This window comes from Macrosteles quadrilineatus, unplaced genomic scaffold (genome assembly GCF_028750875.1).
Source record: "Macrosteles quadrilineatus isolate MER2022 unplaced genomic scaffold, UCM_ALF_1.0 Scaffold_1__1_contigs__length_201487025, whole genome shotgun sequence".
NCBI classification, from domain to species: Eukaryota; Metazoa; Arthropoda; class Insecta; order Hemiptera; family Cicadellidae; genus Macrosteles; species Macrosteles quadrilineatus.
In genome coordinates this window covers 182046685-182060299 of record NW_026542594.1, presented here as the reverse complement: position 1 = coordinate 182060299, position 13615 = coordinate 182046685, and the positions used below count along the sequence as shown (strand labels likewise).

General features: G+C 31.9%; 1 protein-coding gene and 1 non-coding gene across 4 annotated transcripts in view; both read left to right on the top strand.

Moving 5' to 3' along the window:
* The window catches only part of LOC128991148 (versican core protein-like), a 31565-nt gene extending 27717 nt beyond the window's left edge, over nucleotides 1–3848 (top strand). For all 3 annotated transcript variants that reach the window (XM_054413924.1, XM_054413933.1, XM_054413918.1), the window contains exon 7: nucleotides 3561–3848. In XM_054413924.1, coding sequence (XP_054269899.1) covers nucleotides 3561–3778 — 218 coding nt within the window. In that variant the 3' untranslated portion in view covers nucleotides 3779–3848. The remainder of the gene's footprint in view (nucleotides 1–3560) is intronic.
* Nucleotides 3849–11784: 7936 nt separating this feature from the next.
* Nucleotides 11785–11898, top strand: Trnal-caa (transfer RNA leucine (anticodon CAA)). The gene is made up of 2 exons: nucleotides 11785–11822; nucleotides 11854–11898. It is a non-coding gene; the product is annotated as a tRNA-Leu (tRNA).
* Nucleotides 11899–13615: the final 1717 nt, after the last annotated feature.

The window sequence follows — 13615 nt, the reverse complement described above, 5'->3', positions numbered from 1 at the left end:
TTCTCCATAAGATTAACATGGGAAACAAACATTGTTATGAAACTCCAGCTGTTGTCAGAAATGCTGTTCTGCTATTTAATTTAATTTGTTTACAATGAGAATTGTTTCTTGGTGCCATGTGGTCAATGAATTATACTTTAGCATATATTTTTTAAATGCCATACACTATATAAAATGATAGTACTGTAATACATTGAGAGATCTTCATTTGATTAATCAATAAGCACGATTGAGCCTTTGCCTATATGTTTCCTGGTAAGTGTGTTGTAACAGTTTCTTATAGTATATTATAGTATCTCAAAGTAAAACAGAATTATTCTTTTCTGTATTCTCACTCCAGTCACCCCGTAGCGAAGCACGGGCATAGCAACTAGTATATATAAATACATGAGTCAGTTACCGTGATAACTCAAACAAAAATGATCCGATTTGATGAAATTTGGTACAAATATATCAATTTACGTTCATTCGAACGAGTTTGTGAACCAGCATGATCAGACTATGGGAATAGGGTTTTATAAGGGTTTTTATGGGGTAAACGTTGGTTATTCCCATTTCCCCCCTAAAACCACAAAATATTATAATTTCTTTCCAAACTATTTTGTAGAGCTTAAAAAATAAATAATTTTGTATATATGTGCAACGTTAAACCCATAACGATTACGGAGATAATTCATAAAAATTAAGTTTTAAAATTCCCATTTTATTCTTTTGGACGATAAAAAAACTATTGTAGTCTGCTTGTTTATAGATATATTTTAATTAGATTTATTTATTTCATAAAAAGCTATCGACATATCGATAAAAGAACACTCTTCAATACCTTGGCTGTAGCAGCAAACATAAGTATTCATGAAAGTAATCTGACCAGGATTTAATTCTGACGATTTTAAGGGAATGTTTGAGTAAATATCCAGCCAGGTAAATGAAAATTTGCTTAGTCGCAGGTTTGCTGCGGTGGGGAATGGAGATAATGCATTAGTATACCCTCAGTAAAAAAAAAAAAAAAAAAAACACTCTCCATATTACAACAATGATAGTATTGCAACGCCGCGCCAGCCCAACTTAGCTCACTGATTGAGTACGCATACTCCATTACACCGGCTGAATCTCGCAGGGTTTTAATTAAAGTAAGTACTATTATACATCATTTTTGGGAAGCGAGCTGGCGTAGTGGTTAGAGCGCGGGACTTCAGTCCCTGAGGTCCCGGGTTCGATCCCCGCCAAGTCACCAATGGATTTTATCCAAGTGATAATGCCGCAACCCCTAGGTCTAGCCTGAAGTAATGTGAAAAACAATCCCAGGCTCGTGCCTAGCGTCCTTAGGACAAAAAAAAAAAAAATTATACATCATTTTAAAGCTAATGAAAGCAGCTACAACTTTTGTTCTAAACATATTTTCATAAAACGTCAGCGAAAAAAGTTAAGGCAACAAAAATAAAATTATATGTTCAAAAATATATAAATCTTTACAATTGTATACAAATAATGAACAAAAGGTAACAGCTACGACGAAAGTTAACTGGACATGATAGTAGGAAATTTTATAACAAATACAATAAAACTAATTGCCATTCAATATGTCGTTCAACAATCGAGAAAAACGTGATTTACGAAACCCTTACACTTTATATGTTTAGGGGGCACAGGGGGGGAAGCAAGAGGGGTAGGGGTGGGGACTTTTGGCTGAACACTTGTCTAAATGGTAATAGTCGATGGGCCAAAAATCAGCCTTTCACTAATTACTTCCGACACAATCCCTTTATTGACTGGGCTATTAAATGGTTGCACAAACATGACAATAAATATACCAGTAACAAATATTTATGCAATTGTAAAAACATGACCTCAACAACTTTTACCCGCATTGAATGCTGAATACTTAAGGAGAAGAAAAAGAAGAAGAAGTAAAAGAATAAGAAGTAGAAGAAGAATAAGAATAAAAGAAGATGAACAAGAAGATGAACAAGAAGAGGAACAAGAAGAAGAAGAAGTCAAACATGAATAAGGATCGTGTTCAATTTTTAACAATTTTATCCAGATAGATTGTCATTGAAGTAACTTTTTCAGACAACCTTATTTTATCTAGTTGCAAAAAAAAATATTTTTCAACTAACCTAAAAATGGGCGTTGTTATTTCTTATTCCAAATCCATTCTGAAGTATTTTCGGTAGATGCCCACGTTTTATTTTAGAACATTTTCTGTTGGGAAGTAGCAATTACCGTAGGTGGCACAGTAAGACCTGGAGCGGGGACTGATATACGTTTTTTAATGTCCCTTGAGGCCAAAAACACTTTTCGTTCAAATTTGTATATATGAATGAGTTTTTCAATCGATTTTGATGAAATTTAGTTTGAGGGTGTAGGGCGCGGTAAATTTAGATGAGTTCGCGAACCATCATGATCGGACTTTGGGAACAGGGTTTTGTGGGGTCTTAAGGGGTAAAAATTTGGTTTTCTCGTTTTTCCCCCAAAACATAAAATTTACCAATTTATATTGAAACTATTTTAAAGAGATTAAAAAAAAAATTTGGTGTATTGAAGTGTTTTTGTAAGGTTAAAATTCAAAAAATTGTAAATTTTAAATTCCTATGCTATTCTTTTAAAGAATAGGTAAACTGTTGTCGTTTGCTTGTTTACGGACATGTATTTTGATAAATATTGGCAAATTTATTTATTTTATGCTAAGCTATTCATATTTTACTAAAAAACACTCGTTATTACCCTCCCTGAAGCATCATACCTAGGTACTTGTTAAACCTAATGTTATTTAAATACATTTTATTTGAAATCCAATCAGGTAAATGGAAATTCGCTTATTCTGCAGGTTTGCTGTGGCAGGGTATTTTACGCAAAATGCAGGCCTATGATATATTATTTATTGTTATCAAAGTGTACCCAACTTACTTACTCTTACTCCTGTGGCCATTGGAAACCTAGGTGGTTTTTGGCCTCGCCAACCATGTGGCTCCAAGCTCTTCTATCCTCTGCCAGCTCCAAGTCTGCTCCCATTCCTCTCAAGTCCTTCGTCACCTCATCAACCCATCGCATTCTTGGTCTACCTAATGGTCTCCTTCCTTCTGGTATACCTCTGAGTACCATCTTTACCATTGTAAGTGTACACAACGTAAGTCCTAAATCTTTTAGCATTTTAGTCAGCTGATTCAAATTCTCAGAAATTGGGCCCCAAACCATACTGGTGATACGATATAGGCCTACACATACGATATATACGATATAGACATTTATATATGTTGTGTGACAAAAAAAATGTTGTGTTTATGGTGGACGATCTCGTTTTACCTTCTATATATATATATATATACATGAATATTTTCCAACACACCACATATTTCAAAAAACAACCTCCTAGAGATACTATGAATTATTAGTAGTCACATATCGATTTCCAAGTTGGTTAAAAGGTATAGTATGTATGAAACACTCTAGCTAGACTTCCGCACAATCTTTATGTCAAGTTAATGGGGAAATTGTGTGTTAGTTTGCTAATACGGTCCATTTTATTCCACCTTAGGATATAATATCGCTTATGTTGGCAGATCAGGACGAAGGTGTATGGATTGGTGGCCATGACTTTGGCAACTATCCGAATTTCCTATGGATATCTACTGGACTACCAGTTGTACTCCGTTGGAGGGCTGGTGAGCCTACAGGCAGTAATTACAACTGCTTGGCAGCTGTCCATCATGGATTTACTAACTTTGATTGTATTAATAGACATAGTTTTGTATGTGAACAAAGAAAAACCGACACCTGAAAAGTTAACTCCTATACAGCCATTGTAATTGGTATTTTAATTCCCATTAAAATAAAGAGAATGTGTAATAACGTGATAATACAACTTTTACTTTCTCCCCCCTATAAATAGTATACAGTGTGATTGAACGGAACGGTGTAATATATTTTTTAACATTATAGTAAAGTAATTTGTCTACTCTTTTTAAGGTATTATTACTATTTTATCCCTCAAGGGCCCACGAGGAGTCATATACAATTCTTAAATAGCAGCATAGGTCAAGTTTGGTATCAAATTTCAGGTCTTAGATAGTAGAACACAATGTCACAAACTCAAACTCGAACGGAAAATAATTTATTAATAAAAACCTTTTTTAAAACAAAACGTTTATAAACGCTCTAAAAAGTAGAAAATAATTTATAAAAATGTGGAGAGTATAAATACTTGTAAGATTTAAAACAAAAAACGTGGGGTACATGCAATAGATAATTTACAATTACCTTCACCTATTGAACTATAATGTATTATTATCAATTGCATGCACCCCACGTTTTTCGTGTTAATTCTTACAAACTCTCCACAATTTTATAAATTATTTTATACTTTTTAGTGCGTTTAAAAACGTTTTGTTTAGAAAAAAGTTTTTTATTTATAAATTATTTTCTACTTTTTAGTTTGTAATGTGTGTGGATGTTAAATCTATTTTAAGCAAATATATCAGATAAAGGAAGAGGCATGTGGGAAATCTAAGGTTTATTTGAGTTTCTTTTCATATAATTATGTATTAGATTGAATGAATGGCCTACCTACTAACTATAAATATATCAATCTATTTAACTTATTGTTTACTTTATAGAATACTAAATAAATAACAATTGAAATTATTAACAAACACCTTTATATCTGCAATCAGATTGTTTATCATTATTTTGAAAGGTTTTATTGTATAAAGAATCTCTTGGGAGCAAATGTTTGTTGCAAATGTGTGTTTGGAAGAATGTTCGGTTAAATTTAAGTATTTACAGCTGACTTAAATTAATTGATATATTATTTACATTCTTACAAAATGTAAACATGGAAAATTTGGAAGCCAAAGGGGCGTAGCCTAAGGGAAGTATGAAAATTAAATGATATAATATTGCATTTTCAATTGTCATCCATTTGTGAGCTATGTTTCAAGTTTCAAGTCTCTAGCTCATCGGGAAGTATCAACATTTGCAAGAAAGCGAGTTAATAAAAACAAGCCCATGGGGCGTAGCCCAAGGGAAATATGAAAATTAAATGATATAATATTGCATTGTTTTCCATTTGTGAGCTATGTTTCAAGTTTCAAGTCCCTAGGCCATCGGGAAGTTAGTCTAAAATTCATTGCAACATTTGTACTGGACAAGAAAGCGAGCTAATAAAAACCTTTTCAAATAATTCTCAAGATAAGAGTTGATACAGCAATGATTATAGAATCTCAATTATTTCCTATACCCATGTATAATTTATTATTACAACTTTTCACAAATATTAGAACAGACTTAGTATAGATCATAAACATAAACAAATGACGTAACTTAAAGAATCCTGTACTAATGATATTAGCATGGTTTGACAGTTCCATTTAAGTAATGTTAAATATATTAAATGTTAAATACATTAAATGTTAAATATATTAAATGTTAAATATATTAAATGTTAAATGTATATTTAATGTTAAATATATATTTACATCCGGGCGAGTGACATAATTTTTTTATGTTTATGATCCATACAGTTTCTGTTCTAATATTCGATCATGTTTGAACCAGCTGTGTGGAATTATTGTGAAATCAAAATTCATTTGACAGTAAGTTCTGCTTGTTTAAATTTTTTAACTTTGTAGCATCAAATTTAAAATAAATTTAATTATTTAATTTAAATAAATTAAGAGCATCTCTTGTGATAAAGAAGACATCATTTTGTTGCAAAATGCTAATTATAATTACCCAAAATTGTGTTGCAAGTGTTAATAGGTTGCATTAATGTAACACAAATGTTGTTCTATCAACTTATAACTAGGTGTACAATGCAGTTGCCTGCTTGCAATACTTGGTAGGGCTAGCATATTAATCAAATACTTTCCAAAGTCAATGCGCCATCTGGTTAACGTAAATGATATCTCTACTTGCAGTATCCAAAGTAAATGGTATATTTTGGTCACATAAATGGAATATCTTTTTGCAGGATCTAAGTCAATGGTACGTCTGGTTCATGTAAATGAAATGTCTACTTTTAGTATCCAAACTCAATGCTGCATTTGGTTTACGTGAAATAATTGTCAACTTGCATTATCCAAAGTCAATGGTAAGTTTGGTACTCAATGGTTCATGTAAATGGATTGTCTCCTTGCAGTATCAAAAGCCAATGATATATTTGGTTTATATTAATGGAATGGCTATTTAGAGTTTCTAAAGTCGATGGTATATTTTGTTCACATAAATAAGACACCTATTTGCAGTAATTTAAATTCAATAGTACGGCTGGTTAACTTAAACAGAATTGTCTACTTATAGAATCACAACTGAACGGTACGTTTGGTACTCAATGGTTAACTTAAATGAATTGTCTCCTTGCTGTACCAAAAGTCAATTATATACGGTTTACATTAATAGAATGGCTATTTAGAGTATCTAAAGTCAATTACCTGATTCCGGCGGACCTTATTATTATTTAGTCATTTTTTGTTAAGATTCCAACTTTACTCGTTACTCAACTATATAAACTCGATTGTTCTTCCCTCTTGTTCTGTATTAATTTGAAATGTGTTAGTTTATGCGATTCGTTGACTAACACATGCCATGTCTATTTTGTTGACCTATTCATTTATCTAGCAAATAATGTTATGTCTTGCCGTTGTAATGTGCTAGTTTACGAGATTCGTTGACTAACATTTGTTATATCTCTTTTGTTTACCTGATTAACAATAAAAAGGGTTGGCCTTCTAACAAAGTATAATATTTTCCATAATTATTTTTGCAATGAAGAGCTGCAGGCAAAGATTTCTGACAAAATATAAGTACTTAGGGTAAAAAATATCAATTTTAATTTGAATTCTAAATATTGTATTATACAGATTTAATTTTAATTGATCTGAGCAAAAATGATCGGATTTTTATGAAATTTCGTATAAATGAGTAAATCTACATTTATTCGAACGAGTTCGAACCAGCATGATCGTACTAGTGGAACGGGGGTTTACGGGGGTATTAGTTGAACGGGGGGTATTGGTTTTATGGGGTAAAAGTTGGGTTTTCCCATTTTTTACCCAAAATTAAATTTTTTTTTTTGAATTTTCTCCGTTACCATTAGGCACATAATAACGCATTCCTAACAATTTTTTAGAGTAAAAAAACAATAATAATGCGTTATTATGTGCCTAATGGTAACGGAGAAAATTAAAAAAAAATTTAATTTAAAATTCTCATGTTATAGTTATAGAGAACTAGCTGTGACCCGCGGGCTTTGCCCCGTTTAACTTCTTAATTTTCAAGATTATCTCGTTCGCATGGCTCAATCACGTCCTGGTTGAAGTTTGTTCGCTACGCTAACTCAGGTTGGAGCTCGTTCGCTGCGCTCACTTGCCTCCAGGTTAGCTCGTTCGCTACGCTAACTCGCCTCTAGGTTGAAGTTCGTTCGCTACGCTCACTCACCTTTTGGTTGCAAATTAGCTGTCGTCATAAATGTAAAAGAAATAATAGTGCTGCACCCTGTTGGTAATCCTTGTAACTTTAATGCTATTGAACATCATAGAACAGAACCAACTTGTTTAATTGAAACAGCTGTTAAGATTCAATAATTCCATTTCTCATAAGGTTAACATGGGAAACTCCAGAGCCACTGGGGCGGAGCCCGAAGGGATTTTTGAAATAAGAATATGCCTATATGTTAATCGGGAATGTGAGCTATCATCATGCCAAATTTCAGTCCAATCCGACCAGTATTTTTCGCGTTCACTTGTCACAAACATAAATCCATACATCCATACATCCATCCGTCCAAACTTTCTCATTTATAATATTAGTAGGATAAGTAAACTGTTGTAATTTTCATGTTTATGAACATATTTTGTTCAAATTTAGACAATTTTTTTATTTCATACTAAACTATTAACATTTCACACAAAAAAGACACTTCTTTACCCTCCCTATTGCAGCAAAACTACTAAGTACTCGTCAAACCAATGCTATTTAAATAGGGAATAAAGGTGATATCTTTAAGGAGATATTTGAGAGTAAATCCAATTAGTCAAATGGAAATTCGCTTAATCTGCAGGTTTACTGCGGCGGGGGTATTTTTAAGAATTAGAATTAACATACGTTTTATATTGGGAAAGATCTTATTTTTGATGATAACTGAAAAACTAAAAGAGATATGGGTATGGTTTAAATTTGAATGTTGCTTGGAATAGCAAGACCTATAAAATGATGTAATGTATGACATTATGATGCTATTGAACTTTTTGAGTTTTTACAAATACATATATGTTTGAAAATCTTTTAATAATTGAATTAGATAATTTAATCAAATCGGATATCATAATAAGATAATAAGATCATAATAAGATTAGCCCTTAAGGAATGCGATATTTGAATAACGGTATAAATGCCTGCAATTTCAAAAAAATACAGGATTTTCCTTGAAATTCAAACTTTAAAAACAAGTTTCCGCCATTTTGAAACTGCTAAGGATAATTTATTTCTGTTTTAACCAAAACATCTAGTTTCAATGGAGTCTTTAAATGATGTATACTATGATATTTTATACACCCTCTGGTTTTTGAACACCCTGTATTTAAAAACATTATAACTATTACGTTACGTTATTTACGTTACGTTTTACGTTATTCCTTGGGGTCTGTTTAGTGGGAAATTATTTCATTTCATCATGGTAGGACCAACAGTTTGTCTGGAATCAATTTGAGACACCTTACGTGAACCACCCTGTATATCTGGCTCACAGCCGTGGTACCAATGTATACGACACTCTGAATTCAGGTACGTATTTACACTTTTATGTAAACTATTACCACTAATGTTAAGTAGTAGTTGCAAGTAGTGTGGAATTTGACATCAGTTCAAATTAAAATTGTAAACAATTAATCTAAGTAACCCCTAAATGGGTAAGGTCAATTGACCAGGGTAAAATGTTTATATTAAAAACATTGTAATGTAATTAACATCGTAATGAATTAAAAAAAAACCTTGCTGTAGCAAACCTGTAGACTAAACGAATTTCCTTTTACCTAATTGGATTTCCGTTAAAATATTCCCTTAAATATGTCGGATTTAATTCGTATTTAAATATCATTGATTTGAATGAGTACTTAGGTTTTCTGCTACAGGGAAAATAATAAGGTGTATATTTTATTGAAATGTGGACAGCATTTTTTGAAATAAACAAATTTGTCGAATTCGATTAAAATATGTCCATGAACAAGAAAACTACAACAGTTTATTTATATTCTCCATCAGAATAACAAGTTTTTTGAATTTTCTCCGAAACCGTTAGGCATACAACAACGCTTTAATATGCTATACTAACAGTTTTTTTAAGTTTCTACATAATGATTTGGAACGAAATTTAGAAACTTTACGTTTTAAGGGTAAAAAATATGAAAACCCAATTTTTGCCACATAAAACACCCAGACACCCATGTTCCTGTTGTCCGATCAAGCTGTTCCGTGAACCCATTCAAATATACGTAGGTTATTTACAGGTTTGTACTAAATTTCATAAAAAATTTAAAATTTTTGCTTGAGTTATCGCATATGTATATATGAATTTGAACGGAAAGTATTTTTGGCCTCTGTGGACCTCAAAACGAAAAGGTAATTTTCGTCTAGGCCTCACCATTAAACCTACGGTGGACCCGCCGCAGCAAGCCTGCAGACTAAGAGAATTTCACTTTACCTGATTTTTAACCAGCTAATGTGAGAAAGTAGGTATCAGTTGCTGATGACAATTAATTATTTTTAAATTTAAGTTCACCAAACACGAAACCGATACATAAAAAAAACTTCAGATACTACGAAAGGAAGAGAAGTCCAGTTTAAGTAATTAATGATAATGATTTGAGTAAAATAAAATAATTACGGTTTATTTGATTTATTTTTTAATTCATGTATTTCAAGAGTCCCTAGAGTACCAACAGTATGATTATTGTTTGTTAACGTACCTGAGCACAACCCAATCTAATCGCAGTGCTTCTATTATTCACAAGACTTTTATTGAATTGCTTTCATTGATTCTAACGTTAGTTCCACCTCTGGTGTATTTTATTACTGATTCAGAAAAACCTGAGTTTTGCTGATATTTGTTAGTTAAGAATAATTTAGATCTTATAACCGGAAAAAGCTCGTTTTGTTATTACGCAGAGGTCTTCTAATATTCTTTTAGAAGCTATAAAAAAACTCGGTTACGAATGAAATATTAGGTCTTTTTCAGAATAGGGCTGCCACTATTTTAACTGTGAAAAACCACACTTTTATTGCTGGTAAGGTGATTTTTGGGTTTTTGTGATCGTTCCTGTTCAGTAAATAGAATAAAAAACGTGTGAGTAGAGCTATAAAATAACCTAACTAAACTGTAGTTATTCCACAGTTTAAAAAGTGGCGGCCCTCTTCTAAACGTCCCAAAATATTTAAATAACATTTTGTTGAATGATTTGTAAATTAAGTGCAATAGTTAACAAGTTACTTCCAAGAACTTTACTTTTCACATTTGTCATTTTCGAAATATCCATCCTAAAAACATAATATTGTTAACTTATATTTGGAGATATTGGCAATTAATAATTAAATATATAATTAAATTTACAAGTTCGACAAGGCCAATATATAATTATTTTATTTTATTTCGCTAGCGCTTTCAGAAACTAGGTTTCCATCTATATATATATTGGCCTTGTTGAACTTGTAAATTTAATTATATGTATATTTAATTATAATATTGTTAGCTGAGGAAACGCCTTTTTTACAAACTCTTTCCAGGTAAAACAATCTTTGAATTGTGTGATGAAAAGTAAAAAAATACACCATACATACCCTTATTAACATTTTAAAATAGTCTGCAGCCGGCGAGGAAAACTGATGACAATATTATTTTAACAATGTATTAAAAATGTTGGCATTGTCGTTGTGGTATTGTTCTAGCCATTGAATGCTTTTAAATATCGGTATCGTCCGTGAAATAATCCCTTTAAGATTTGCATAGATTGAACAAACAAACAAGCAGGTATCTTATCGCCAAAATCTCGCGTCACTCAAATGTTCAATGTTTTACCGTGTACTGCTAGATGCTTTAGGATAATTAATTACTAGACCAGTGCTCAAAAACTCTACCAAAAATATGTAATGTAAAGACTTCTCTATTTTCTCCTCTCGTTGTAAATAAAATATGTGATTGGAATTCCTTCTCTTTGTTTTGATTTTTTGTTTATGTTTCGTTGTTGTTTCCATGGTAACTGGTAACCCATAAGGCCCATGCTAATTATTTTCAAACTTATTCGTTGTTCTTAATATGAGCCTTAATATTTTAATTTACAATAGCATATACTACATATATACAAAAAATATCTTTCTAACAGTATGCTTGGATTTTCCTTGCCATGAACAAGAGATAGGAAAAAAGGTTTTAAAGAAACATACTTGCCTATTAACGTAAAACATGTGTTTGGAATTCCTTCAATTTGTTTTGATTTCCTGTTTGTGTTTCGTTGTTATTATTTCGTCACCAGCATGGTAACCCTAACCCATAAGGTCCATGTTATTTTTTTATTTTTAAACTCGTTTATTGTGCTTATTCATGAGTTTATTTTACTTTATTAAAGCATGCTGCACATCTATAGAAAAATATCTTTCGAACAGTATGCTTGGATTTTCCCTGCGATGCACAAGAGCTGAGGAAAAATGTTTTAAAGAAATATGCTTACCTATCATTATAATGTAAAGCTATTAAAGTTAAATACGGTAGTATATAAGTTATACCAACAATGATGTTATGTCAGGATGGCCGAGCGGTCTAAGGCGCCAGACTCAAGCGAAAGCTTACCGTGTTGACGGTACTGGGCGTTCTGGTCCTCTATGAGGGCGTGGGTTCGAATCCCACTTCTGACATAAACTTTTTGATTTCAAATTTATAAATTATATTTTAGAGACTAAACGTGTCTTTTTAGTCCAACGAATATTTTTACAATTTTTTTTTCAAAAATTGAAAATAACTTTTTTTTACAATCCTAGATCAAAAGATTATTGCAAGAATATTGGAGAAAAAAACCTTTTAAACATTTAAGCTTTAGGCTACAAAAAGTCTAGGAATTTGGTGATATGGGCTATAACGTAGATATATTTTAATCGTTGTTGATCCAATTTGGATTTTAAATTGGAAGTAAATTTTCTTTAGATAGTAAATAAATTTTGACAATAACTTAATTGGGAAAATTATGAAAATAATTTTGTTTGTTGCCTCATTACAAAGTTTCCAAATTAAAATAAACCTAGATGAAGAATAATAGTATACTTAATTAAATATTTGCTTGGTAAATTATTTATTTCTATTATGACTTCATCGACAGTAAACTCAATGGAAAATTTTAAGTACGTGATTATTTATAACAAAGTCTTTTCCTTTTTGAAGAAAACACATATAAAAATAAGATTCCTACATATATATATATTACCCGAATATATACATTAGTTTCCAGCTAATAAACGTGACATTTAATACTGAAAGAAGAAAATGCCTTTAAAAACAACTGATATTCTATCCATAGAACTATTATTAATAATAAAATAATTGAACAATTAAACATTTACCACCCTTCAATTAGCCCCTAAGCTATGTCAGAGCTACTTAAAATTAATACCTTATAATTACTTAATAATATTAATCCACTAATAAACATAAAGAAGTATAGTCTACATATTTCAAAATCATTTCTAACGAGGTGTTAGCCCGTCCTACGTATGGGAATCCAGTAGTCAGTTAAAACCGTGTACAATTCAGATCAGCTAGTTTACACATAAAGACAAAGTTTCTTGCAGTTTTAATGTGAAAAATCATCTTGTAAACAAATAATGTGTGACCAAATATGTTACGGCCTATACGATTTGCATTTTAAATCCGATAATCTATATAAATAAAATTAGAGTTTTGTCTGTACATTGCTTAGAATAATGAACTTTTTGGTTATTTTTACATTTCATAGGTCAGAGAAACCGAATCAAACCTTATCTCAATTTCTGTCTGTCTGTCTGTCTGTCTGTCTGTCTGTCTATCTGTCATTCTCTTGGTAACGCTAAAATACGCACTTTATTACAACTACTCCTCAATAACTATAGCACTGTCCCGCCTGAAACTTATTTTCCAAATACTATACATATATGAGATGGTTTTAGACGTATTTCATCGAATATGAGACAGTTAGATATTTAACAGTAAACCCTTGAAAATCAAGTTTTTGTCGATTTTTGACGTGGAATTTCTGGAAGCCCATGTTAACCTTATGAGAAATGAAATTATTGAATCTTAACAGCTGTTTCAATTAAACAAGTTGGTTCTGTTCTGTGATGTTCAATAGCATTAAAGTTACAAGGATTACCAACAGGGTGCAGCACTAGCACTATTATTTCTTTTACATTTATGACAACAGCTAATTTGCAACCTGGAGGCGAGTGAGCGTAGCGAACGAGCTAACCTGAAGGCAAGTGAGCGTAGCGAACGAGCTAACCTGAAGGAAAGTGAGCGCAGCGAACGAGCTCCAACATACAGGTGAGTGAGCGTAGCGAACGAACTTCAACCAGGACGTGATTGAGCCATGCAAACGAGATCAGA